At 41.1% G+C, this 23,857-nt stretch overlaps 1 protein-coding gene across 1 annotated transcript in view; it reads right to left on the bottom strand.

Annotated features, from left to right (window-relative positions):
* Positions 1-23,115, bottom strand: part of T265_01384 (hypothetical protein) — a gene marked incomplete at both ends in the record, with an annotated part of 66,535 nt that extends 43,420 nt beyond the window's left edge. The window contains 2 exons of the mRNA XM_009165410.1: positions 5,945-6,033; positions 22,842-23,115. Of these exons, the coding sequence (XP_009163674.1) occupies positions 5,945-6,033; positions 22,842-23,115 (363 nt within the window). The remainder of the gene's footprint in view (positions 1-5,944; positions 6,034-22,841) is intronic.
* Positions 23,116-23,857: the final 742 nt, after the last annotated feature.

Raw genomic sequence — 23,857 nt, 5'->3', positions numbered from 1 at the left:
TGAGTCCACATCAAGGCAGAAAAATACTGGACTTTAGATTTGGTCTTATTAGAGCCCATTAGCAGTTCATATGTGTGAGCATGACGGAGTTTGAACCCCGGAAGTCTGACATGCGAGGAGAGCAGTTTCTGTTACTCCATTAGTGCAGGATGGATGTATCACATGTGAAGACGCCAAAATGTGCACGCCTGAGTAATATGATTTGTTTGCCCAACACCTCGGACAGTGATCCAAAAAGTGCCATGGTTTTGTTGACAGACCCGCTTACCACGGTTGCTTAAAGCCAGCTGGACGATTTCCGGTCAGTTGAGGGTGGTTGCATAGTTCGTAGAATTCAAATTTATCCAGGCTGTTCTGGTAGAGTAATTTTGAAATGATCGCCTCGCATGTCACATGTGTGGGCTTTAAACCCGGTCTCTGTCGAGGATATGCACTGCTGTTGAGCTCTAGAATGAACGGAACTTGCCCCACTTTGAGAGGACTGCTCAAACGAGAGTGATGTAAACCTGAAATCTACTTTGTCCAGAAGACAATTTCTTGGCGTTGGAGGCAGATTTTTCTGTAAGGAGCAGTTTTTGATGATAGCATGTACACCAATAATATGGCAAAATTTTCTCATACAGTCGATTTGCTCGAAGTTAGAGCAAAATATTCTGTCTCGTAATTTTGTCACAAGCTTCGGCTGTACACTAATGGCTGTTCCTTTGAGTAGCTTTTGAACCAGTGCTTCATAGAAGTAACACTCGAAATGTTTTGCTGCACATTTTTACGTCAGTTTTAAGACCATTTATTGTAGGGCTGGTACGATGAGCCTAAAGGCCCCATTGTGAATCTTTTTCCGATTTTAGCAACAAGCTCGGGAATCCGAAGGGAATTAATTGTGCCGTTTTCCGCTTGTTTGCTACATTCTGTTACGATGGTCGTCTGGTTGCCAACAAAGATTTCTGAAGAAGTCAAGTACGCTATATTTTCATCGGAACACTCGAAGATAGATTGATCACGAAGATGACTAAACGGGTTCATTCGAAAAGGATTGACTTCAAAGTGGAAACATTTGATGACCATTTCTGAGAACGAAACACTAGATGGAGCTATATATATATTGTCAATATTTTGTTTCGGGTAGAACTTGCACATAAAGACAAAAAGTCAGCTAATGATCTAGGTCAAACAAACAGAAAAATTCATAAACAAACACGCAATTGGTCAGATTAGTTGAGGAACGTTTATATGTGTTGATATATTCCATCAACATAGGAAAGAGGCATAAATAATAAGATATGAACATTTAATACTTTGCCTTCAAATGCGGAAGCAAAACAAGCGAGATTGATAATATAATGAGATGGAACACTGCAGTTTTAAAGTCTTCAGAAGGGTATGGTTTTTCCCTCTGAAGGCAACTACTGTAGAAAACAGATCTTAAAACACGTTTTTCGTAGAGCGGGCAATCCCGCTGGAATCCCTTAATTTTCGGATAAAAATGAATGTAAGCTAGCAAGCGCCGGAATACGTTTACTGAATACTGGTAAAATTCTCACATTTGTTAAATTTACATCATAAGGGGTGGTGCTTCAGCCCTTTTAGGTGGTGATCTATCTTGGAGTGAAGTGCACCACAGAGATTTTTCCTCTATGAATCTTATCATTTCTCTCAGTGGATGGTCCTCTCTCATTTTAGAAGCCACACATTGATTCAGGGGATCCATGGAATCAGTAAGTTGTCCGCAATGTTTCACACATGAACATACCTCCATTCATTGCTAACCATTTTTATTTGGAATGGTGTTTCAATTATACGCGAAGTGGTTGTTTTATTTTAGTATGTCTTCCGGACAGGTTATAGTGACAAAACTTCCCCTACATGGGTCACCTTTCCTACCCAAGTTTATTGTTTGTAACACACTGGTAGTTTATATGAAAGTTCCTCAAATATTTGGCTCTATTGAGTGAATATGACAAACATCAACTATGAAAAGAAAAATGCACTTTTCGAACAGAACCCAATAAATGAAATCAGCTATCAAACAAATCAAGTTGTTCATCTGATTTTGAGCTAATTTGAGACGATTTTGAATGGGGGAGTTTCGCGTTTATTAAAAATCATTGTCTGGTCAGCATTTTAAAGACCTGGGGAAAAATTGAGGGAAGCAACTGTATGTCAGGTAGTCCGTTCCAAAGCAGCAACGACTCTTGGCTGATGCCTGTTAGATAGGTAGACAGGATCATAAGATTGAGGACACAGATGCATTGCTGCTAGGCGAACGTGGTCCAGCGAAGCGGAACAGACACTTTTGCACGCATGATTGAATCGCAACACAGCGGAAAGTTTGGCCATATGGCGATGTTTTATTTTGCTAACTTTAAAACGGAAAGAGCAGAAAGCAGTTAAATAAATTTTGAATCCGGTGTTTCTTATCTGTTTACATTTATTTGGCCAGCGTGAATGGAGAACAGAGCTTCCAAATTAAAGGACACAGTTTTGCTTTTAATTCTTACATAAATATGCTTTAGGGGAAAACGGAACCCACAATCGAAGGCCGATTGTGTAAGACAGAAATAAACCTAAAAATACAAAGAAGAACACCAACAAAGCAGTATGCGTGGAAAACGAATAAACACAGGATGCGCTGTTTCTGGATGGTCTGAACAGGCAAACAAGGATTCAGGGCTTGAACAACTAGGGTTTGGAAGTGGGAAAATGGAACAGCGTTATGAAGCTTAGCGTCTCGGGGAAACAAGAAGGAGAATTCTTGGTGGCCGAAAATATGTAGGTGTTTAAAACAAACAGATGAATATAGGGCGCGATTTTCAACTGGGGTTTATTGTGGTCATATTAGTAGGATCAATTAACATAGGCTAAGTTTGGGTTGAGTCATTGGTCAATTGAGGGAAGGTAGTCCATATTTTCATAAAAAAACTACTCACGAGGTTGCTGAAAACTCTTAGATAGCCCACGACCGGTTTCACCCCTCTTGAGGCTCATCAGGTAGGCGCAGTCCTCGAGTTTCCGTCAACCTTATGTTCTACTTGAACTCATACCTCTGAATTTGATCTGGCAAGGAAGGTTAAGACGGAAAGACCCCAGTCCGAAGGATAGCAGCATCCCAAGTTCGGACGGATTCTTTGGGAAATAGAATCCAAATATAAAAGATAACCAGGAATTACTGGTGGAATGGGATGAATCAACAGATTTCGAAGGACTGGAGTCCGTTTAGATATTGAGAGTGTATGTGGGCAGCATGTGACTAAAGAAACGTATTACAAGGGATTAATATAATTATGTCGGACAATCACCAAACAATGATTCCTATAGGGGAGAGATTCGGAGCGCTCATGGTCCGGACTGAATAGCCGTAAATCTAAGGGCAAACGGGCAGCTGAAATAGTCGAGAGGGAATAAGTCAACATTAGTGTTGTTAAAAAATAAATGCACTCAGTTAGAAATGGAGCAAAGTAACTTACCTGCGAACGGAATGAAAGGGATGGAATAAAATGCAAAATCGGTGGAAACAGTTACCGAAGCAACTGTGATGCTTTTAGGAGATGTTTCTGTATAGGTAAACATGATTTTTATGGCCTGGACAAAAGATGATGTAAATTGGTCGAGTGGCCAAGACATGGGGTCAAAAGACGTGTCAAAACGAAGAGGCACTTGCAAAAAATGTAAGCTAGTGAAAATAAGTAATCACTCAATGAACAGAGGAGCTTGCTTATGGCGTAGGAGTCAGGTTGGGTGGTTGGAACAACTTATAGGTTTTGTGGGAGTCGCACAAACGATCATCTCATGCTCACTTATGGGTGCGGGTGCATTCTGAAAAGTTTTCTAGGATCAACGGAAATTTGAGTCTTTGAAAAATCAAGAAAATGGGATGGAATAAGATAAGAGTTGACGGGTGGGGCTAACGGTACTGTTTATAGAGCAGATGTTACAGAGGAACACTTCAGCTGTCTGACATAGCAGTCCTTTTGTATATACATGTATATACTAGTAGTATGTACTAGTATGTACATGTACACATGAAAAGCCGGTTTAGGCCAGAGACTGCACTAGGTTTGGCGGTGGGGTTTCCTCTGGAAGATAAGTAACTATAACATTCCTATAGCGATTTAGGAACTTCAATAAATAGAAGAAAAATTACTTTAAAAATACTTCAAAATTTAATTTAATATTTAATTTAAAATTTCTCGCGGCGATTTTACCGAAGTAGACTCACACAGAAAAACAAGTCATCTATGAACGCTTAAAGATTAGTGAAGCTTGGCTACAGCGACATAATGAGATGTAGAACTGGACTATTGGAGGAAGGACCCCAAACCTGTGAAGCTCTTAGGGCGATCACTAAATTTCCGAGGTGAATACCAACAACAAATTCACAACTACGCAGTTTAGATACGCCTCTGCTTAAATTCGACCAACTCATCACAACACAGGTTTTTTCCGACCTTCTGGAATCCAAATATTTAATGGAACGGAGGTTAGCACCTGGCGGTTTTCGGTAGATACGCTAGCCTTCTTTTACAGACCGACCGTGCATATACTATAAAAAGCCCACTGTATAGGAATTTATATGCTCAAGCAAAAGGGCCATGTGAAGCAAGTTTTACCCATCCTATTTAATTCAAAAGCATGACACTTTTTGACAAAAGAGTGCATTTAAAGCTTAAATAAACTTGTTTAGTAGACTAAGAAGTCCCAGAAAATCAAAGTTATCTAAATATTTCCAATATTTGCTTAAGCACATAGTACTACTACTACTACTACTACTAAGAGTCGTTGTGGCATACTTTCTGTGTCTAGCTGCTATGTTAATTAAAGGACATATGGGGGCCAGAATAGTTCCATGTCCCGCAAGCCCAGAGATGAACATTCGGGATACTGAGACTGAGTTTAAAACATGGATCGTCCAGTCCACGGGCTGGCGGCCTATCCATTGAGCTATCTCGAGCTCCTTGAATACATTGCCAGGACCGTAAATCCATCGCGGGGCATCGGGACACATTAAATACGTCTAACCTCAAGAGCTGTTGGCGCTAAAGAATCAAGAGATAGTGATGCAGCCTGGAAAAATAAATCGAATGGTTATGGATAAATCTGTGCCACATAGTATGAGCCCATAATTGGCGTGAAATGACCACAGATTTCTCTACCAACTTCCCTTGAACCAAGCGGATTAAATGGAAACGTGGAATTGTTTTTTTGGCAGGGTTATCAAACTACAAATTGTATCTTTACAATTATGCAGAAGCAAACGGCAAAAGTCCCCTGCTTCCCCAGTTTTTCACCTTCTCATAAGTGATATGGACTCAATTGTCAACGTTTAATTTATTTTGGCTCCCCTGATTTCCATTCTTATTTAATTTGGTTTTAATTTTTAAGCCAACTTTCTTTGGGTAACTGCATTCTGATCCAATGAAATTGAAGAGTTATACCCAGGTCCTTTTAAAGTTACTTCAAATTTCGACCAATTTCAGATGACTAAATTTTTTCTACTGAAGCAGCTGCTAAACCGCACAGTGTTCATCGAATTTGGCTAAAGGATTTTATTGATCCCACAGCAACAGGATCGATGATATATGTGGCATCTATATTCTTGTTGTGTTCCTAGGGCATCTACCCGCCGATCGATTCACTTCCTGCCCGACTGTGATGTAGAAATATGATAAATACAGTCGCCAATAAATCAAAGCATAACTTAAAGGGGGCAGTTACAACGCTCGGTTCTTATTGCAGGAAAGTTTGGGAAGGATCGTTTAGACCCACTCTAAACCAGCAATCTGGAACGTAATCGTACATCAAGGTTAATGTTCCCACAGATATCTTCAACAAGAGGTATTGATGGGAGAGATTTACCTAACTCGAGCAATGACAATTCAGCCACGTACACCATATACAGAAAACCGGGTTTTTGCTACAGATCACCCGACTAAGATGATACACTCACCCTCACTGTTGTCGTTTGTGTGAAATTAGGATTCATATTTTTGCTCTGTGTACACAAATAGACTTCCAACACGCAGATACCAATTATTTCTGAAAAGAGGATGGAACCATGGAACCTTGCGTGCACAAGTTAGCTGCTGTACATCGACTCACTACGTCTGCTTAAAGCACCACGGTAGCCGCTACATAATAAGCAGGAATCTTTACTCGCTCAACCGATTGCGCCAGTAAATAATTACGATTAGTTGCTGATATTTTCATTGGTTGAAACCGATGGGTGGATCCATGAAGTAGTTCGAATTGAACCGATGATTGATAAAACGATGCCATTTTTAAGTGGTCAGGTATGTTCGGGTAGAACCGCTTCGGAAGAACAGACGTAGCCGTTAGTTCCACAGCCAGTGTTTATACCTTGCTGCTTTAGGCTGTAGTCCCAGCTCGACGATTGCTTTTCGGGGGTACCTGGGTTATTGTATCCTGCTTGTCACCTGGCAACCAGCTACAATACATTTAGTATGGTTTCTCTAACTGGAAATTGGTGAACCATCTTGAGTCATACCAAACTTCATTTGCTTATTCTTGATAACATCAGCCTTCTGAATACACGTGTGCTCTAGGGTTCCATGTATTCACTACGCCAAAATCATTAGAACCATGCCCGGGGCAACCCTTCCTGCTTTCCGATACAAAGAACTGCTGATATACCCCTCAGTAGTTCCGTGATATGATTTCGGATTACCTGTGCACAGTATCAGGCTGTAAAGCCACAAGTAAACTATCATTGGGCGGGATTTGTTGCCTACTAGAGTTTCCTTTGGCTTATGGTCCTCAACTTGAGATATTCTTGATGTTTTATGCATAAAATAAAACATCTCGTTTACTTTGAAATCTGATGGTAATTGTCTGTTGACCGTACTATATTCTTGGCATGCAATGGGTGTTCCTAATGTGTTGCCTTTTAAGCATGACAACAACCACCTTCTGATGGCGCAGCTGTTTTCGTCGTCCTCAAAAGAAGTTTGACTGAACGCTGTTTCGAAACCTCCAGTTGATCCGAGTAATCATTAGATTGGGGTGTCATCTGATTATTTTTGACCCGCCATTTGATCACACTTCTTTCTTCTCCAGGTCACTAGCTTCTCATTGAGGTATTATTCCTTAACAATGGCTTCCTAATTATTCGGGGCCATCCCGTTTGTTCTGCCCCCGATTCATCTTTGTATTTATCGGGGTCTTCAGCTGAATGAATACGTGTGTGCTGACTTTACAGCGTAAAGAACTGTTCGAAAAGATCGCAAAGATCACAAAACATCAACAGTCACCTGATCAAAGACCAATAAGTTTGTGCAGTTTTCCCAACACAGCTGCTTGACTATCGTCTATCTGATTTCAGGAGTATGGAGCTTCGAAATTATGTGCAGCGAGGTGTGTCACTCGTCTTTATGTGAGTCATATGGGCGTTGAGCGCTCTTACGAAATAAGCGCCCGAACCGTACATGATAAATTATACACTGCAGCTCTTGGGCCGAGTTCGTTTTTACTGAAATTTTTAGACTATCATATCTTAGCCTATCTTAGCTTATCTTAGCCTATCTTGGCCTGCACGTGGGACAGGCGCTAAATACAGCTTGGGAGTGATCTTCAGTGTGATGAGACCACCCTCGGATCGCACCATGAAATACTTACGAAAAGATCCTCGTACTCACCATAAATGTGTTAAATAATAAATATTACACTATTTAAGAAATCAGGATTCTAGCACCCATAGTTACAGACTTATGTGCGAGCATGTTTACGGGCCAAGTCGGTGTTCACGTGCATCGCTAACTGGCTGCGCCAAATAATTTGTATATTAGGCCTCCAATTGACTTACAGGTTAAGTAAACTTAAATCGATATTGTGAACTCCGTTCTTCCTGTCAATGTGGCTGTAATCAGTTCTGGCTGAAGTTTTGGTGCGCCAAATTTATTACGACGGTTGATGCTAGGTATAACATCAAAAATGCTCTGATGGACTCACGTGCTCCAACTGATTGACTATGTTATTGTCCAAGCCGTTCCCTGAATTTAGTTGTCAGCTGGCACAACAATGATGTTCATTTATGTGTGGAGACGACGGTCTTTTTCGAATCCTTTGATAGCTTAGAAGTAGGATAGTTTTTTCACTGCATTTTTCATCGCTGGTGATTGATGTGTCCTTTGACTCCCAACAACATTTTAGTTAGATGGAAGAATCACTGTGACCGCTCTGAAAAATCCATTTCCTGCATAAACTAGAGAAGACCTACAGCTGTAAAGTAAGATGACCTAGAATAGACATTTCATTTGCAAAATAGGGGTTACTGGTATAAAATCACAGACAGGTGTCATATAAAAAACTGGATTAGAAAGACAAATGATTCATGTGACATGGAAACAAATCACTGATATGAGTACTCAGCGAGAATGAGTCATGTTGGATCAAAAGGTAAAGGATGAGCGGTTTGAGTTGGGAACTCTTAAGTTTTGAGCGCAGATGGGGAATTCTCGCTGGGTGCAAAGGTCAGCACGCCACATGCACCGACTACAAACCAATTGACTCTTATTACCAGCTTTTTTTTTACATAATATCCATATATATATATATCACAAGAGTGACCGATGAAATGTGCTCATGATGCCAACACGCAAAATATCTTGCACCCCAAGTTTGGCTCCTTCCAGCATGTGGTTAGTCCTATTTGTTTATTACTCCACTGTGGCTTTGCCATCGTGTCATTCATTTTTCAGGTGTAGTGTTGATTGAATCATGCGTAAAATCATTGTGTAGATGCATGTTCTTTGCAAATTTCAAGCTAATCAATAACTTTTACTTGCAGGCTAGGGGGTTTGATTTACGATATTTTCGGCGATTAGTTGCTTTGATTGACTTTGTGTACAGGTGCAACTAGATGCCTGAGGGAAGATTAGGTAACGTTGGCAAACTTATGCTTTACGGTTTGCTCCGAATTAGCGGTAGATTCTGATTTTCATAAAGTATCACTGTAATAACGAACATGTGTAGGCCATATTGAAAATGAATACCCCGTGTAGCGTCATAATCAATTAATATCACACAGGAAAATTCTTCCTAATTTCCCTGTTTGAGAATAGTCACCGGTAGTAGTAAAAACACCGCACGATATGCTTACTTTTGCGCCTTTTTCAAAGTATCACTGGGATTGTTAGACATGCAGAAAAAAAGTAGTCGCATGATTAATTCACCCACTTAATTGAATTCTAATATAAATTCATATCTGTGCATCTAAAAATGGCTATTGCATTTTCAGCTCATTTGCTTACTCAATGGGGAATCACATTTTTTGTTGCACATCAATGCGACATCTTGCCATGTTTTTATAGCGTGCCAACCAGTCAGGATTCTTCCCCAGCATTTTGGCCAGTGAGCTTTATAGTGACGGAATAAATGATAGATATTTGCAGTTCTGGAGTAACTTATTTTCTTTTTTTTCAAAATCTACCTAACGTCATTGGCAGAATTGGATAGGTGGTATCGCATTTTCCCACGATACACATGCATACACTACCAGCAAATCAATCAATAGCTTGGAAAACTTTCAGTTTCACGTCTTACGACAAGAATGATGAAAATCTGTTCTGGGGTGTACTTTCTTGATTGACTGGCGTATCCCTTCTCTTTACGTCACGGTTTGCAAGGTAGGTTAGTAGAATTATTCAGCCATCCTTCTGTTGTGTTGTGTTGTTTAATAATTCAGCGAAGACGGATGCTTGACTTCCATGTGGTTGGGTGATTGACACTGGCAGTTGTCAAGACATGGCAGACAAGCCTTCAGTCAAACAGCTCGGGATGAAATCACTCTGTGGATTCATTTTATTTTCATTTTCCTGCTAAGGAGAATTCGACTATGCCGACATTGAATCAATCCCAAAATTCCGTTTTTGATTTTCTGTGATTTCTTGCAGTTTGGTCCTCCATCAGTGATGGGTTTACGCTTCAATGTGTCAGTAAACCCAAAACTACGTTCTCTTGGAGTTTAAGTTGTATTTGAGGGAGGAATGTGACTACTCCAAGTGTTTGCAAGTTTGTCTACACCGTGAACTTTGATTCCATCGCTGTTGACCAAAAGTATCGTAAAATCTTATGAAACAAGTTGGCTTTTTGTCACCCATTACAGCATTCTTTTACTAGCTTGGACTTGAGTTTGTGGTCAAAATGGGTGATGTCCAACAGTAGACGTAATCATAGAGCCTGCATACTCACTGTGCTGATAATTCAGCTTAGCAAACAATGGGATCGCTGTGTCGATTACACGGGAGCAATCAAACCACTATTGGCTTTTCTACTTTGATTTGGCACGGGCACTGTGTCATGAGGCTCAAATTGCTACTAAGAAAGATATGGAGAGCTAGAGCTGTACAAAATCTGTAAACAGTTTTGCCAAAGTGGGCTGCTTTGGTTTCGAACATATCATGCAGAACGAGTGGATAGTACCTCCTTGTCAAATGTGAAATCTAAACTGGTTCTGACGGAGAATCAGCTGAAATTCACATACATATTCTTAAAGTAAAAGTAAAGTCCCGAAGAATCTCAAAATGAATAGGACCTATGGTGGGCTGCCCAGAGTTTTCATAGGCATTATGGGTTAAATTGAAATGTAAATCGAGCAACCTTATGAAGTCAGTCTTGTTTTTTGCAGTTTATTTGAGGGGAGAGTAATGTTTCCGAAACCTTGCCTGTTAGTAAAACACTCGGCCACTTCGTAAACACATTCCGTGTGACCAAAATTATTATCCCGAATTTTCATTACTGATGTAGTAGTGTAACGGTGATAGTACTGACGGGGAGGCACGCGAGTAGTATGTGTCGCTCGTGGAATTTCGCCTTTATGTCTTTTGAAAAGGGGAGATCTGTTGTGGAATTTCTGAAGTCGCTTTGCAACATTTGCTTGGATTGGAGCGATGAATGATTGCAGTCAATGAATATCCAGGAAAGTTCAAGAAGACGCGTTCAAGAGAAGATCAATGTCCTGTTTTTGTAAATAAGATGCAAATGAGAGTTTCGCTTTCCTGTCCAATAGTGTGTAACCTGCCGTCTGGCATTTTTGATAAATAACTCCGCTTTGAAGGTCTTCTTCCTTTCAGTAGTAGTACGTAATTTGCTTGATTAAAAAATGAACTTTGTGGATCCTGATTCGTTGGTGTGTGTGTGTTGGGATCGAGGAACCCCAAACCAGGTCCATAAGGGCTTTGACAAAACATGGATCACCAGAGTGGACCCTTCGATTGAGTACCTGACAGTCTTTTTGACTTCTCAGAACCCGATACGATTTAAATGCCTCAATTTGGCCGTATATTCACTCATTTAACATGCTATCTTAAGTAGATGATGGACGAATGGCAACATCTAGCCAATTGTGAGAAGACAAGCGGTGTCAAATCACAAAATATTTTCTAGTTTCTGCTACATTCTTCATTCTGTAATTTAATTTGAGTTTCGCACGAGTGGAAAATGACCAACGAATGAGATGGAACAAATCACCTGCAGAAAGTAGGACAGCACAATGTGAGGTAAGATGTGCGACATGTATCTCTGTTTCCGTGGTTTGTGGGACATTGTGTGCACAACGTCGGCAAGAACTTCAGAATGTTTATTGTTTTTGCACCCATTCATTCTGGGTCATTCAGCTTTCTAGCCATTCGAGGCCGCTGTTTACCTATTGCATGCTGAGTTTGGATGGTTGGCACGTCAAAATCGTACGTTAAGAAAGGTCGAAACACTAACTTGGGCCAGGTACTGAGCATCCCCTAAGTGGATTCGTTATGCGCGCTGTGCAGCAAATGGAAAATAGTGGTCCAGATTCACGGTTACAACATGTTTACTGTCGAGTTGGACTCACACTACAGGCAAAGCAGTAGCCCGTTCGATTTAAAGAAAGCCGAGACGCTAATCCGTAGTAATGTCTCTGGTTAAATAAATATTTGTACCTGCGGGTGCGTTCGAAGATGTATTTTATACATCTCAGCGGAAGCAAATTCATCAGGAAATTTGGGTTAGCAATAATACGCCTAAGTGCTATCATAAAGTGTCACAGAATTCAGGGGTTTACATCAAACTCTTTGCTGCCGCTGGAAGGTTATTGACGTAGTCGTAGATGGATTAGAAACAAAACAGCAAGTGTTATGCTGAGTTCTGCACCACGTTTGAACTAGCTTAGGTAGATTTTTGATTTAAGTAAAGTTGTTGTGCTTGCAGAAAACACAAACAACTTTAGTAAACAACTGTCCTGTGTGATCACTCGAATCTATTTAGTTGCAAATCAAGTGGAGAAGCAAATGCAGTTGTTCTTCACACAATTCATCATTTATAAGATTCTTTCGGGTTTTGAGTCATAAAACCTTATTTCCAGGCGGTTTGTCTAAGTTCACTGAAACAGTCTGTCTCAATAGTGCATTGCCAAACGTGTTGAGCAATCAGTGCGACCCGTTCTCAGTAACTAGTAATAGTTTTTACTATTATTGCAACGATTTTCTGGGCGCAGAAGCTGACGACCTAACCGGCCTCTCTACCACAGCACCGATTTTCTGCTGAATTTGTCCAGTGTATTTGGATAAGTATATCGGTTACATCCACGTGTGTCTTTTACACTGGCGGTTAGTGAAATCAGGTCAGACCTAATTACCCGTCTCTGTCTTCTCCGTGTAGTTGTCAAAAGCAATGAGGTGATTAAACTTATGTGCATTATGTAGATCACGTGCAATTGCTGCTAACTTTGTCTTCTTGCTGTTAGAAGGTGGATGTCCAAACTGTCCCTTTAAAATCTGAACGTTCGTAAGTAAATCATGGACACCTAAAGCGTATCATGATGACACTATCAGTGGCACAGCGGCTTTCGAGTTTTATCTATTCGACATTAGTTTTCAGTTCGTTACGACAAAATATCCTTGTTGCAATTTTAGTATTAAATACAAAGTCCTCATTTAGACCTGTTTCGCTTAAGCAGGGTTTGTTGAACTGATGGGCACGGTTTTTTTTAACTGAACATTTTCATCAATTCATCGGGTAGTCGGCAGTTTCCTGAAAACGTTTTCTCATGTGACATTCATGTTGGTTTTCCTTAGACATGGGAAAATAACACAGTGAGCTTTGGCAAACACACCAGTCGTATGAAAAACGTTCGTTGCATAAACTTCCCCTTGCATCTAGTGAGAATATACATTACGATCAGCAGAAATTTAAGCGAACTTGCCTCTCTGAAACCATAAATCCAAGCCGCAACAGAATTCTCGGTGCTTCGCTTTCCATTACCTGCTAAAGTCTCATCCATTAGGTAAACATACTCGCTTTCAACTGTGTGTGTTTGGACGCAGTACAATTGACGTGGTTCTGCATTCGTTCCGGCGCATGGAATGCTTTCACTAAGCTCTGTTTTCGGTTGAAAGAAAACCGAACTCAATTCAGAGCCAAGCAGTTTTAAATGAACCCCACCATAAGTGCACCACTAATCACCGGAGTACCTCTTGTGACTAGAGGCTTCTACCCACTCAATGTGTCAATAAATTATTACCGCCTTCGAACTTTGCTATTCTGGCTGCAATTAAAAATTGTTATGAGGGAGTTCACGTTGCCCAACCGTAAATGAACACTCCATAGTGAGAGTTTGACCATGTCAGCAGAACTGCTACAACTGTTTTTCGAATAAAAGAAACGTCAATCTCATGCTTTATCTCATTTCTCCGTGGTCTAACGTGTTCGACCTCCTTCAAGACAGGTGCACCTGATACAAGTGTTGTTTGTTTACAAATGCTGTTCAGACTTGTTTTCAAGGCAAGCAAGCGAGTTGTATCCGCACTCAGCGGGGAGTATTCCTATGAGGGGATATTTCGTCCTCGAAGTAGGACATATTTTCTAAGCCGATTATGCACCCGAGTTGGCCGTGAAGGCCAAGGGTTCAAACGGGCACATCCAAAAGTGTATTTTTAAGCAAGCGTTTTAGAAACACCGCTATTCTTCATTAAAGAAGACAACTAGTGGGACCACCAAAACCGTTTTCCCATGTGTGACATTTCATTTGAAGGTGATTCCATTCTCCTGTTTGTGAGTCAATTTAAATCTCGTTGCACTAAATTCAGTTTTTTCTCACATCCTAACTTCTGGCTGAATCAGGCTGATTTGTGACATGAAACCAAAACAAACTGAGAATTACATATTCACATACACTCAGTGACACTGACTGCTTCCGAAGTAGGCTTCTAATTAGACCTGCTCAACTTTTTCTCAGGAACTGAATCCTTGATATGTAGGTTGAAGTGGCAGGTTCGCGGGTAGATACTGTGCTTAACCCACCATACTTTTCAGACGGTTGTCTCACAAACAGAGGCGTAAACACGGTTATTTGTCTGTGTCCATTCTAGGAGCCTCTGAGCGCCCAGGCAACTCACCAAGGTTAAAAAGACCGATGTTTATCAAATACTAATATGAAATGGAAGACTATGATTTATCTGAGGCTTCTGAGGTTGTTGGGTATAGACGAGTGCACCCTGTTTCTGAGTGAAACCTGATTTCGACTGGTAAAATGGGGCCAGATAAGGGTGCGAATTCACTTGCCTTTGGTTGATGAGTCAAACCAATTGTAGAAACTACATTTACTGTCAGGACAATTCGGGTATCTGAACACCAATGACATTTTGGTCTATCCAGTCGATATTCGCTCTGTTTGAACTATGTTAGCGGTCTAAGCCATTCATGGCAGACTGTACTATATACATAGATTTCTGGCCGAGCTTTCTCCTCAAGATATTCTATCAATGGGATCCCGTTGTGGAAAAACGGGATTAATGGATGCGCCTCCCTTATTTGAGGTTGATTTCTTTTCAGTAGTATAACTTTGAGAGACAACTTAATCTTCGTCCATATTGTTGTGGAATCCTAATTTTGAATGAGAATAATTCTTTGTATCCTAACCGCGGCTCTTTTGGGCAGCTTTGAAAGGGCCATACTCAAATTTGGCAGTACAGAAACTAGCACACTTAAATGGGAGTTAGCTTTACAAAAGCAGTGTTACTGCAATGCGAACCGATGCTGTGGTCATTTAGCCAAGTGTAAATTCACAGCCGATTCTCACAATATTGAAGAGAAAGCGTCCAAACAAAATGACCCAGTTTGGCATTTTCATTTCGGTGAAAGTAAAAAAATTGTGGCCTGCAAGTTATATCCTGATTAAGGTCAATCTATGTAGGGCACGTTTGACCAAGTTTCTGCATTCGGTGTTGATTTCAGTTAGGATTTGGTGCTACGTGTGAAGTCATTTAATGCGAGACGCAGTGCACTTTGTGTTCCATCCTTATTTGCATGATCAAAAGTGCGCAGCTCAGCTAACTCAAGGGACTGATGAGCCCGCCACCTCACGGCTAGTTGTGTAGACGCTTAATTGTATGGCTACAACCGGCTGATCAGCAGTGTGTTTATCTTACACTTAGGCAGGATAAAATGTTTTAAGTAAGTAGTTTTGAGTCTGAAATTAGAGATTGGTTGGATTCTGGAGCGTCAAGAGATGCCAAAGTGCTTTAATAATGCGTCCACGTTAATGAGTGATTCTTACCAAAAATATTGCAACATAGTTTTTATCTCCCCTACTACACCGCGCCTGTGTTAGTGACCGTTATTCTTCTGTTATCTTCCAATTTCTCACAACACCAGAAGTTGAAAATGAATGCTAATGTTATTACGCGGCACAATTATTAAAGGATGAGCGGCGGATCTTAATGTACTCTGCAGCAGCCATTGTACTTGAGTAACTGTTTTTGACCAGTTTCGCAAGCGCCTATGGCGGCGTCTACAAATTTAGACATCACAATTTACCGATGAAACAAATTCAGACTAATCTCGCCCGAAAAAAAAACATCAGAAGTGTGTCGTACGTTACAGTGATACGAAAACTGATACGGTGATTGTGTATTGTGGAGCACGTGAATGGAAGTGAACAATATCGTTGTCTTGTGAAAATGCTTACATCCAGCTCTTTTATGTTGCATTTAGCTGAAATGGCTTTTAATCATTCAATATAAGGCAAAACTTCATTGTTTTCTCTATTTTATTACGCCATTCTCTCTCGGCTTTACCTTGTTAGTCTAAATTTCCACGATGTCTTCTCCGAAACGAAGTGGATTAAATCAATCACATCAGATACGTTATTTTGTTCATCTAGGATATTTGTGGGATCACCCTCACGTTTCAGTGCGATGCATTCTGGAATCGGGCTAATTTCGAAGGTAAACAAATTTACTTAGAGTTTTGTCGTTCGAATTTGTCTAAAATCCTCGCCCTTGCATACCATTTTTGGTACTTACTAACGGTACTTTGAAGCATTGTTTCAGTTCATTATATCTTTACCCAGGAAGCAAGACAATGATAATGCGTCACCAGTAAGCGTCATAATCAAACATGCCGGGATTTTTGTTTGAAATCAACTTCTAGTGAAGCTGGGTCACCTAGTTGGCAGGGCTTTTTGTGAAGTGGATTGCTTAGGTTTGACAATACCTCACTGGCATAAGATAATACAGAGGTCGGATCTCGGCTGCCGTCTCGGCATTCTTCGCAGCACATTCTTCTCACCTAAAGACTAGAGTTGTGATGTTTGTTTTCTTTCCAAGATCATTAAATTTAAAGATCTATAGCGTTACGCGCGCTTCGGAATGACATTTTGGTTACAAACCGAAGCACGATCAACACTGGACTTTTAGGTCAAAAGGCTGGTTCATCAGATCTATGCACACTTTGCTACTGTTGGAGGTGGCAATGCCGTTCAGTGTGGTGGAACTCATAACGCAGCTCAGATATGCCTCTTGCTTGTCGCTCCCTTCAATCCAGGATTTACAGTTGTGATGTTTGTCTTCTTTCCAAGATCATTAAATTTAAAGATCTATAGCGTTACGCGCGCTTCGGAATGACATTTTGGTTACAAACCGAAGCACGATCAACACTGGACTTTTAGGTCAAAAGGCTGGTTCATCAGATCTATGCACACTTTGCTACTGTTGGAGGTGGCAATGCCGTTCAGTGTGGTGGAACTCATAACGCAGCTCAGATATGCCTCTTGCTTGTCGCTCCCTTCAATCCAGGATTTAGGAAGGTAACAACTCGAGCACTCCCTCAGTTTTCGACTGCGTTGCGTTACATTAAAAACCGCTGCCGCTCGGTTCCTAGCTGGCTCAATTATATAACCAAATAATACGCTGAGCAAGCGTATCACAAACGGCGGAATTTTATAGAAATTTGCGTGGAAAAGGTAACAATGATCAATTCGATTTGGGGATCAATTTTTGCCCAATTTACGACTCTGGTTGTGGTAATTCCAGTTAGCACGTTTGTTGTTCACCAATAGGAGCAATGTGGAACCAAAAGTAGTCAGTTATTTTGAAAAAGGCACGAAATTTTTTGGTGTATTGTTGATAAGTCGTAATGGTAGAAGAAACAACGATGTTTTCAGGTTTCTAAAGAACCTAGTAAAGGAACTGCCTGGAGCTTTTCGTATCACCGACACAGCTTATTCTGGTGTTTTTTTCCACTACGAACAAAAAGAATTCAAGTGAAAGGGCGAAGCATTCGTCATGAAATTCAAAAGCCTGAACAGTACATCCCCATTCGTCTCTGTTTTGGGCTGTGCAATCATCACTTTTCTCAGATGTTCCATGTTCGATTTTATCTCAGGCAAATGTTGAGATTTGACATATCAATTCACAGGCTGCTGCCAAACCGCGCGGAGTTTTGAAGGAAAGTTAATATCTCCCCACACGTCTCTTTTTTAATCGGCTGCTAAATTTGAGCAACTTACGCACATTATGCCAAAAAACTGTGCTCATTGTAATGTGATGGGGACTATATGTCAATGTTTTTGTGTTCTGGTAAAAACTGGGAACTTGAAACTTTTCAGTTCCTCATGAGTTCTAAACACATTTTTCTAAAAAACTTCAATGCAAAAATGATGTAGAACTTGCAGTTCTTTTAACAATGATTTGAACTATGCTGTGTGTTTCTGCGATTAGAAGATATGGTACAGCTGGGGGACATTGTATTAGCTGTCTAAGGAGCATTGCCTTTCGTTGTTTCAGTATTAGGTTCCTTGCATTCGCTAATGGAATGGATATGCCAGGTGATAGGCAAACTAAAATTTAGTTTAAGCTAGAATTCACTTCTCAAGTGTCTAAAACGGGCGACTCCTTATTACGTAATGGCAGCCAAAACGAAAAAATCGTATTATAGGCTGGTTATGATCTGTCCTTTGTATTTGGCATGATACATTTGCCGCACGTCTATCTTTGGTTAAAATGGAGGGACTTAATCTCTTTGGAACAGTGAGTGTTAAATTTGAACTGCGGTTTGGTAGATGGTCGAACCTACTATTAGGCGTTTATTTTTCATGATAAGAATGAAGGTGCCGATGGACTCCTTCGGTAATCAGCGTGAAACTCCAAAGAAAGCTCGAAAGTTTGGTTGTTTCGGAACAGAGTGGTATGCATTTGCATCACTTACTAATAATTATAAAAGATGTACTTCTCATGCTTTATTTCCAGAAATTTGCCTTGTTGGGTTGCTCACCTAGCTGGGCTTAGCCGTTTTTCAAGGTATCATGTTCTGAGAACACTTCTTGAAATTTTTCACTGCAGGACTTGTTCAGGTTTAGCATTTTTGCGCAGTCCAACTATCCGACCCAAGCGTTACATCAACAAGTCTTTCATAAGTGTGGTGTGGCAGTATGGCTGGAAGGACAAGAGTGTATTACCGACTGCAGTGGATATATGACCTCCCTGCTCGAAGTAAATGTCCTTCTGCACGAGTGGCTTCAGCAATCCTGCGGTACCGACTTTTGATAGAGTAGCTGGTCGCAGTAAGGTAAAATCACCATACTATTGCGGTGTGGAGTGAACTACTTTATTTTTTGGGTGAATGGTGCATAGTGTGTCCTCACTATGGACCTTGAAAAAAATCAGTCTACCAAAACTGGTACATCTGCAGGCCAAAACACCATGGGCCAACATTAGTATGGCAGCCACTTGTTGGAGAGCAACGTCATTTTGAATACAAACAACATTGGCTCCGCTAAGGCAAGAAGCTAACAGTCACGCAAAAATGGATTAGAATGATACTAGGTATTTTCTACGCTGACCACAAAAGTGGCCTAGCTATCATAGATAACTTCGGAAGTAACTAGTGCCGTTTATCTACTTTTCCATCACGTTAAACAATTTTTTTCAGGTAACATAAAGATTTTTTGCGGTCAACTACTGCAGATTCTTCTGGAACACACCGTGTCTATCGTGAAAAAAGACAAACAAACTTTCCACCGGAAGTTTTTACTCAAAAAAATTCGTCGGTCAATTTTCTATCGTGAAAAAAGACAAACAAACTTTCCACCGGAAGTTTTTACTCAAAAAAAATTACGTCGGTCAATTTTGATTGATGCTAAACGTTTTCCTTCCTAAAAACATACTGGATGCACTTAAATACTGAATGACAAAAGAATCCAAGTGTGCCCGTTCTAACATAGAGGTCAATACTTCAGCTATTTATTTGTTCAGTAGTCCAGACAGTTTTTTTTGTAGAGCCCACGCTGGTCATAGATGCGCACACAAACCAATGCTACACAACGATTTAGTCCCTGCAACTGACATTTTTGTCTGTGGTCGGGCTTCAGGTGACCAAAACACAGAGAAGATGAAAACCATAAATCATATCGGGATCTTTTGAACGGTTACTGAATAGTATGTCACAGTTCCGTGTCCTTGCATGCGCGCACATGAATGAAACACCCTTGTGTTAATTGCGTTTGACTACAAATGTAACGATTTCGTATAGTCAGACAGCAGCTGTTACACGTGGCGATGGTCAACTTCGTGCGTAAGATGCGCATTTGCGGCAGGTGCACGTTTATTTTCCTTCAGTATCACTTCTTATATCAAACTCTCTGGTTAATGGTGATCACTTATTTGGTTGATGGTCAGAATGCCTATGTACATTTCGGCGAATAAAGCAGGTTGCAATTATCTAATCATTCAGCAACGGAGGAGCGAAACGTACGGAATTATGTTAGTCACGGAGAGACATATTGCCGGTCACAAAAAACATCACAGATTTTCCAAAAGATTCAGTTTATACTCAGAATTTACAAGTGGTATAACCCGGCTAGAGAAAACAGAAACTAGTAAACCAAAATACCAGTAGTTTTTTGAGGAAGGTTGCATCTTTAGCGGGGACTCTGCCTATTGGATTATTTTTTGACTTTTTATTGTGGTCCAGTAACGAACTCATCTTAGTGTGAATTTGCGGAAGACCGCCTAATTCTGACAAAGACAACGATCAAGTTTCCACGGATAATAGGTCTCTTTCAAACAGAATTCTGGATTGATGCATCAGAATTTCATATATTCCAACACTAGTCAAGTATGCGGCCGACTGAATAAAATTCGTCGGTGATGTTGCTCAAATTCTCACACAATGAAATGTTCAATTTCATCACGTTGATAATGAAAATAACATACATATAATTTTTCTTTGTAGAGTGCTTACAAAAAGGCAAAGCCGTCCGTATCCTGATCACGTAGCTATTTTGCCATATTCCGGCATTCTACGGTGGCGACTTATTCAAAGTCCGAAGTGGACGCCTAGGTAATCGTTCCGGTTATTCCCTTCCATTTAGCTTCGACGAAAACGTGGAAAACAAATTCACAATCTAGTTTTACTTGTCCGCTATTTCCAAAGACTGATTAAATTGAATTTGATGCATCGTTGAAGAGCGGAATTACCGCACTGTGATGGGTCTAATAGATCAAATACTGCAAATCTCAAATTAGTAGTTATCCGTGGAACCAGACAAAATTGAAAGTGAAATATGATCCATAACGTATCAGGGGCCACAGCGGTCACGTTTACATTGGTAGCTTGTGTGAAGACGCAAAATTCGCGTGGCCCATTCGATCTAGCAGTATCACAAATGGGAAGAATGTAGCGCCGGCTAATGACGTCATTCCGGCTTACGCAACAAACACACTAAGAACACATTAGAGGTTTGGCCTTCGTATAGTTTGTCCGTCAACTAATTTGGCTATTTGTTTCTTTTGGCAGACTTTCCTTCCCTTCGCTCCCCAGCAGTGTACTGAAACATTATCCTGTGTGGTGTTTCACATGCTCTCTCATGTGGAAATGGGACACTGTCGGTCACAAGCACGTAAAACCCATTGATTTTGTCTATATTACGTCTGATGTTGTCCCAAAACGTAAAAATTGTTGGAACGCCTTTTGGTTTTCTAGTAGTGCGTAGTAAACTGCACGATTCTCGACGTCAATATCACTGTGACACAAGACTACTGGCCACTACTTGGTAAGTCGCATAAACTATAGTACGTTTGAGTGGTCGATTGAAGGCAGGATTCCACCTCCATTTGTACCTAGTTTCGTAAGTAACAAAGAAAGTTCAATCTTTTGCGAGGTTGATCTTAAGTGAATTCTACCATTCTCGTAGTAACCGTCCACGACACGCCCACGGCACACAGTTATGGTGGATTTTAGGTACAGTGGAACACTATATTCTTAACCATCTTAATCCTGCTTAATTGGCCTGATCGTAGCTAAAGAACAGCAGTTAATTCAGGTTATTCATTGCTATCTAGCATGCAGAAAAACTCCGGGAAGGAAGCCTTTTCTACAGTTTGATGAAAATTCTGGAGGATATCCGTTATGTTGCTAAATGCGGTACAAGAATTTATGGACTAATTTGGTGGTAAAACTTAGATGTCTTCTCAACTCAACAAATTTTGGTGAGACATGTTCTTCCGAAAAATGGTATGTATCAAAATAACTCATCACTCAACATCATCATTGTCGGAAGTAGGATGTGCGTACAGTTATAGCTGCCGTATTTTCTTTCACCAAAAATTTGGAGAGGGTCAGGGTTCCCGATCCAGGTGGTCGACAGTGATCAGCGCAGATGCGTTTGCAGGTAATGGCTTTCGTACTTCGCTGCTCATTCATTGTTTGAGGTCGCCCAGCTCGTTTTCACCAGTTGCATGGTTTTGCAAAAAGAATCCTTCGGGCGTGATCAGTTCATTTATTGTGGATGGTAGAACACTGAACGTCTTTCGACGACCTCAGCAGACATCGTCCAGTTTTCTTATTCGTATGATAATATGGGGCGCACCGCAGCAATAAAATCTCCATCCTTGACGTATAAAATAATGTTATGTCTACGCCACAGGTGATGGAGGTTCAAAAAAACTTCTCTGGCCTTTCAAATCCCGGTGGAAACATAATCTTTCGTGGGGACATCGGGACTGTTACAGCTGCCCACGTATACAAAATTGTCTACTCTCCCAATATGCTCGTCCGCACGCGTAAGATCAGGATTCAAGCCCACCTAATCTTGCGGTAGCAATTTACGCTTTGCAGGAGTAAAGCTCATGCCAAACCACGAGATAGAATTATTTAGTTTATTTGATGCTGTCTACATTACGACAGCGTCAGATTCAAGAAGACCTATTCCAACTGTGTGCTCGATATCTGTAAGCGGAAGCCCCGGGAGCAGTTTTTCCTCGCAGCATTAGAGACTGATAAGAAGCTTTTCATGGTTGTATCAACGACGAAGTTGAAGAGGAAAAATGAAAAAGAGGACAGACATATGTGATAACGTTTGAGGTGGTGAACTCAAGCGAGAGCTTTTCGTGGTCCTTTACGCGTCCGAGGGAGCTGGCGTACAGCACCTTAAGAAGGGTCAAGAATTTATGGGGGCACCTTTGCTCCACAGACACTGCTGTAGTGCCTGGTGGTCCACAGATTAAAATGTAGCTCTTGGCCCAGAAAACACAGCCGTTGTTGGTTGCTGGAAGCATCGTCGCTCTTCCGAACCTTACCGGAGAGTGAAGATATGATAGATGCATCCTCGTGCAGGACGGAAATCAGACCAGAAAGAACCTTTGATGCCTTAGCTAATGGGCTGATGCCATAGTGGTTTACACACAGCATCCGCCTACCCTCTTTGAAGATGGGAATACCTGTGGGCATGGTCAATTCTTCTTTCCAAATAAGCTTTGTTGGGTGTTCCACTAAGGATCCTCCGTATTCTTTGAAAAGGGCTGGATAAAGACCGTTTAGATTTAATACCTTCTCCCGTTTTAGTGAAGACATTTAGCATCCTATTTCTTCCGGCGGCGATCAACTTTTATATTCCATTCGCCCGTATGCCTAATCTCCAGCTTTTGTAGGGTCAACCGAGCGTATCAGTTGATATAGGGCACGGCTGTTTCCAGTAGCAAAAGCCTTATCCATCTCCATATTTTTCGATGTGCACCATAGCACTCGGAGTTTCCTTAGGCTCTTCACCACTGGCTTTAAAGGGATTTGTGTGCGCCATCGTATTCGTTGCTTGATGGTACGGATTTCCAGGCATCAGACATGCATGGTGACCTCGAGGACATCCAGTGGACTCGTGGTTGAATTGGGGAAGTCAGAAAAGCAGCATTAAGCGCTGCTAGCATAACTCCTATCACATTTTGCCATGCTTCACCCACATGCTCACTGCCACAGTATTGGTTTACTGCGGAGAGTTGTTGGGCTAGCTCAGATCGATTATTTTGTGCTATGGTAGTTCCTCGAAGATGGCATGCTTCTTGGGGACTTGAGAAGACCTGTGGGAAACCAACAAGTATACATGCTTGCACCATGCCATGATCGGAATCAACTTGTGTGCCGAAAAACAAACGGTAGTGTTGAGTTGTAGCTCTTCACCGGTGGCTGATGGCCACGTGATCCAACTGGACCCACATTTGTTTTGCAGTGTTGGCCGCCAGGTTACGTGATGCTAACGTCTACTGTGAAAGTTTGCTCTGACCAGAAACAGTTCATGCAACCAGAAGAAAAGCTGCCGATT

The sequence above is a fragment of the Opisthorchis viverrini genome, assembly GCF_000715545.1.
Source record: "Opisthorchis viverrini unplaced genomic scaffold opera_v5_15, whole genome shotgun sequence".
Lineage (NCBI taxonomy): Eukaryota > Metazoa > Platyhelminthes > Trematoda > Opisthorchiida > Opisthorchiidae > Opisthorchis > Opisthorchis viverrini.
The sequence above is the reverse complement of the archived record's forward strand: the minus strand, read 5'-3'. Positions and strand labels throughout refer to the sequence as shown.